The 6,000-nt window shown below is 38.7% G+C and overlaps 1 protein-coding gene across 1 annotated transcript in view; it reads left to right on the plus strand.

Moving 5' to 3' along the window:
* Positions 1-5,687, plus strand: part of SGPL1 (sphingosine-1-phosphate lyase 1) — a 44,114-nt gene extending 38,427 nt beyond the window's left edge. The window contains exon 14 of the mRNA XM_083146294.1: positions 5-5,687. Within this exon, the coding sequence (XP_083002420.1) occupies positions 5-145 (141 nt within the window). The 3' untranslated portion in view covers positions 146-5,687. The remainder of the gene's footprint in view (positions 1-4) is intronic.
* The last annotated feature ends 313 nt before the right edge of the window (positions 5,688-6,000 follow it).

Below are 6,000 nucleotides of genomic sequence, written 5' to 3' on the forward strand. Positions count from 1 at the left end.
ATAGGGTGCCATATATGGGATGGCACAAACCATTCCTGACAGGTCCATGGTTATGGACATCTCGAAAGCATTCCTTGACTGCCTGTATCTCACAGAAATGCCTTCAAGTACCAAACAGATAAATGGTTCTGCTGGACACCACTAGGCACAACTACTTTCCCATCGGCGGTACTATTCACAACGGTTACACAGGGCAGCAGGATATTGCAAAATATAACTTTTTAGTAAATTGACATTTTGTAGCTTTTTAAGGGATATGTCTTTGAGTCATCCCAATAACAAAGGTACTTGTAGCCTAGAAACATTTTCTTTACTGTAAAGCGTAACCTTTTGCATAATTTATTTGCAGCTTAAATACTTTGAAATACTTTTAGAAATGATTGCACATTTTAATTCTTTTTTTTGAACATAAACTTTACCAGATACCATCTACAACCTTAAGATACTGTTCCTGATGAAGACTTCTGATGGGCAGATTTGTTTGTACTGTAAACCTAATTGTGGCTTTCGACTTTTAACCCTTTTACTGGTACTCCCGAGATATTTCTGTGCTGTGCTCCAGTGCGCAGACTGTCAAACCCGGAACATTCTCAGGAGTGCCACTGCCTGCGCTCTCTCCTGCCGGGAAGTGCCGCTGTGTTCAGCTTCAGCCGCTGCCCAGTCCCGCCTCCTTCCCTTGACTGTGTGCGGCGCAACCTTGCATACAGCCAGGTTGCCAGGGTAGAGCCGGGCAGTAGCTGATGGAGTGTTTTAGGGAGCGCTCACAAAAGAAAACCTTGCCCAGTTGAGTGCTCCCGAAATAAAATAAAAAAACACACCATTGAAGGGGTTAATCATTGTGAGTACAAAGCCCTTCAGATCAGCATATATATATTTTATATGTTTTTCTTAAAAGCACAGTTTAACGCTGATTATAAATGTATGTCGAGGTTTAAAATGTGTTAATTTCTGTGGTTTAAGGTGTTCAAGATATACTCTGTTCATAACAAATGCTGTCATTTTTAACTACAACCACATGTCATCACTACAGGGATAAAGTCATTTATTACATTTATTTAGTGTCTTATTAAATATGTTGTATTTCATAAATATTAGGACACCTTCTGAATTTTTTTTTACTACACCAAGAAATCATTGCACTTTGTCATTTTAAAATTTGTTTAGTCCCTCAGTAGGATGTTCAAAATGACACAGCGCCCAATTCCAACACCTTTCCTCAGCACAGGGCTTCTCTCCCAATTACTATATACCAACTTTGCATGTGCAAAGGGTTTCAATTTTTGATTTTGGGATTTATTTGCACTTTAGCACAAAATGTTAAAAAGTGGCACGAATAATTGTAATGCTCAGTGTGCCTCAAACTGTTTGATATCAAACCTGGGTAGTCCAGATTCCGCTTTTAGTCAAGGAGATTTTCATTGCAGTTTGGTTTCTATGCCTAAAACACACAATTACCAAAAAACTTTTTTTTTTCTTTTAAATTACATTTTAAAATGTTAGCAAATGGTGTGTTTTTAGCCCTGGAAACTATACATTGCATTGATCTTTACTTTTAGTAAATTTATTCCATAAGAAGCATTTCTGTCATCTACAGCACTTTACCTCAAATAAAAATAATTCAGTTGAATAACAATGTATGTCTCAGATATATCTCATTATATTATCTTTTATTTTTTTATATTTTTTTTATTTATGATTTACATATTATCACAATTCAATAAAAACATTGAGGTGCTCATTACATTATCTTACTGTAATCACTCGTTACTTAAGGGCAGATTCAGTTAAATGTGTGGTGGGACTATGTATGTTGCAGACCGTAAACCTCACCGGTACCTGCCACAGACCTTTTGTGTTTAGTCTCCTTGCTGGTTCATGGATAATGGAATTTAAGTGGTTCTATACCTGTACTTTATAGACATTTTTTTTTATATGGTTGATTAGTCCCCTAAGTCTATCCAACTGCAGACCTACAGTGCATCCAGGAAGTATTCACAGCGCTTCACTTTTCCCACATTTTCTTTTGTTACAGCCATATTCAAAAATTAAATAAATAAATGTTTTCCCTCAAAATTCTACAAACGTGAACTATGTAATGATAATGTAAAGTTTTGAGATTTTTGCAAATTTATTAAAAATAGAAAAAACAAAATCACAAGTACATAAGTTGTCAGCCTTTTTTCATGAAGCTCAAAATTGAGCTTAGGCATAACCTGTTTCCACTTATCATCTTGAGACGTTACTTAAGCTTAATTAGAGAGCACCTGTGGCAAAGTCAGTCGATTTTTGAAAGGTACACCCTTGTCTATTTAAGGTCCCACACTTGACAGTGCATGTAAGAACATAAACCAAGCATGAAGTCAAAAGGAATGGTCTGAAGACCTCTTAGACAGGATTATCTCATGGTGCAAATCTGGGAAAGGCTACATAAATATATTTGCTGCTTTTGAAGATCCCAATGAGAACAGTTGCCTCCATCATCCGTAAATGGAAGAAGTTCGGAACCATCAGGACACTTCGTAGAGCTGGCCGGCCATCTATACTGAGTGATCGGGGGAGAAGGGCCCTAGGCTTTGAGGTGATCAAATACGTGATGGGCACTGTATCAGAGCTACAGCACTACTCTGTGGAGAGAGGAGAACCTTCCAGAAAGGCAACCATCTCTGCAGCAATCTACCTTTCAGGCCTGTACGGTATAGTGGGAAAACGGAAGTCACTCCTTAGTAAAAAAGCACATGCCTAGAGTTTGCCAAAATGCACCTGAAAGACTGAGTATCCCTTATCTAAAATGCTCGGGACCAGGAGAATTTTGGATAATGGATTATTCCGTATTTCGGAAAATTTTAATAGTTCAATGATGTATTTTGAAGTATCTTGCATTTATGCTGTATAAACACATCAATCACATAATACACACAAATATATTTTGAATTTGAATGCCAAGCAATCATTTTCTTGTACATATATAGTGCCAGTTACATATCATGTCCTCAGTATTGTTGTTACAAATGTCCCCAGTGAGTTTTTAGCACTTTTTCCACTTTCTGTATGGTTTTCGGAATAATTCAGATAACGGATATTCGGATATGGAATACTCAACCTGTATTTAGCGGGAATGCCAAGAGTCATGTTTGGAGGAAACCAGGGGACAATTCATCACTATTCCTACAGTGAAGCATTGTAGCAGCAGCATCATGCTGTGGGGATGCTTATTTTTTTATTTTCTTTTTACAGCAGGAACTGGGAGATTAGTTAGCATAGAGGAAAGATGAATGCAGCAATGTACAGATACATACTGGAATGAAACCGGCCCTGGAGTGCACCTCAGACTGTGGCAACAGTTCATCTTTTTGCAGGACAACTACCCCAAGCACACAGGCAAGATATCAAAGGAGTGGCTTCAGGACAACTCAATGTCCTTCAATGGCTCAGACTTCTGTTTGAACAACTCTGGATAGATCTGAAAATGGCAATGCACTGACTCTTCCCATCCAACCTGATTGGAGCTTGAGAGGTTCTGCAAAGAGGAATGGGTGACATTGGTGTTTCAAGCTTGTGGCATCATATTCAAAAAGACCTGAGGCTGTAATTGCTACCAAAATGTGCATCAACAAATATTGGGCAAAGGCTGTGAATACTTTTGTACATGTGATCTCTTAGTAGTTTCTTTTTAATAAATTTGCATAAATCTTACAAAAAATGTCATGTTATTATGGGGTATTGTGTATAGAATTTTGAGGGGGAAAATTAATTCCATTTTTAAATAAGGCTGGAACAAAACAAAATGTGGAAATAGTGAAGTGATGTGAATACTTTCTTGGGTGCACTGTATAGAAAAAGGTGTTCAGTTTTGCAACTCGTGACTAGGGGGAAAAACATTACATACATACATACATACATAGTGATTCGAAAGTTGCTGTACATGCTTTTGATAAGAAAACGGTTCAGGAAATGGGACAACTGAATACTCCAGTTAGATAGGTTTGGTTTATACCCTGAAAGAGAAGATAGCCCACCTCACCCATACCTTACTGGAGTATTCAGTTGTCCCAGCAATCGGGGACCATCTACTGTTCCGGAAGTTAAAGCATAGCCAACATAGAACTGTGAAAGTTTTCCATGTAGCTCCATATAGCTTTGTGGTGGATGGCATTTGTTCACCAGTTGCTGACAGATTCAGTTTTTGGCTCTGAGAAAGAGGGAAGGGAGAATATTGAGAAAATCACCCCCTTAGGATTTCACCACCATTGACAATATCCTGCCCCATACACCTCAGTGGCAAACGCAGGATTTTCAGAAGGGGGTTTCCAGAGGGGCGGAGCAAAGCACGGAGATTGACACTTAGGTGACCCAGTATATGTCGGGTCAGTTAACGTATTATAGATAGACCAAATGTATATAAATAATAATAAAATATATATATATATATATATATATATATATATATATATATATATATATATATATACATACACACACACATTTACACACATACACATATACACACACATATACACACACACATCAACAGCCGTGTAGACCCCCTGGGCATAGCAATGTATTGGGGCACCTACCGATCCTCCAGCGGTAGGGGTGGGATAAGCTTTGATGTGCCCCGGGTGGTAGGGGTATTATATCAACCGCTCAGCATGTAGGGCCTGGATCAGTAATTTCCACTAATTACCCCTTTACTGCACAGATGGTGGGAGATAGGGTGGAAGAAGGGCACATTGGGCTTAATGAAGGGGCCCTGATACATAACTTCCAGGGTGGTAGAGGATGTTTAATATGCAGAGGAGGGGTGTATAGTGGAGTGGGCTTATTAGTCATACTTTTCTGGTGGGAGGACAGCTTGCTTGACTGCAGATATCTCCAGTTCCCAGAAATAAATTTCTTATATTTTAATGGAACTAAAAACTAGAGAATCCCACCTACCAAATGGTATTGGGGACTAGGGGATCAGAGTTCAGGAGGCAGAGCAATCTGCCAATGAGTATATAAAACTACATACCAGGTGTGTGGAGCTGGGCAGTAACCAGCTGCTGGAAGGCTGATATCTCTGGTTCTGGGCACAGTAGAGACAAGCTTCTCATGTCCATCAAAGGGGAAGAGTCCCAGCTTTTGGAATATATCCTCAGAAAAACTTTAAGTCAGACAGAACCTGAAATATCTGACTGGGAAGAGCAATTAACAGGCTTGGATGGGGACCACTGCTTTGAAGTCAGATATCTCCGGTTCCCAAGGGCCGATTTTTAAAATTCTTGTACCACTGGAAAGAGGGGACCCTCAGCTTTCAGACCAGGGTCCTTAGACTCCTGGGGGGGTGTTTCTGGGTACTCAGAAACCCCCCTGCGTGCGCTACTGCACCTCCCATGAATTGGAGTCATTTGACAATTTTTGATGATTACCCCAAACCAGTGCTGATGTATAGGCTTCACCAATTAACTATTGTAATCTAATGTAGATTGACTAACCCTTTGGACAACCTGCAATGGATTGGTCTTTCATCTACTAATGTGTGGTGGTGATCTGTCTTTTTGTACAACTGTTTTCTCTATAGCAATTAGTTTAATGTATGAGCATTTTCAGATTTGAAGATTAAAAAAAAAAAAAAAAAAATCTGCACATCACTGTTAAATACCTGTAGTGTATGAGCACTGACTGTAAAGATTGGGAATTATGGGGGGGGGAAATTGCTGATTATAGGGGGTCCTTATGGTTTTGCTTTACAGCTGCTGCAGTTTTTGACAAGTACAATTCCTGTATTTGAGTTGTTTAATCTATTTATTTCAACATGGTTCTATAAAACCGTGCACTGACTAAAGAAAATAAATTACTATGACAAAATACAATAAGCTCACATCTTTATGTAAAGGGGTAACTTTAGGCTCCATTTTCTTACCTGTAGTATACTTTCATTTAATCCTAAAACTTGAATTTGCTATTCTTTATAGAAACATTCACCACCTCTTATTTTTCTTTAATCTCTGCTGTTAAGTA

The sequence above is a fragment of the Crinia signifera genome, chromosome 6, assembly GCF_055691185.1.
Source record: "Crinia signifera chromosome 6, ASM5569118v1, whole genome shotgun sequence".
Taxonomy (NCBI): Eukaryota; Metazoa; Chordata; class Amphibia; order Anura; family Myobatrachidae; genus Crinia; species Crinia signifera.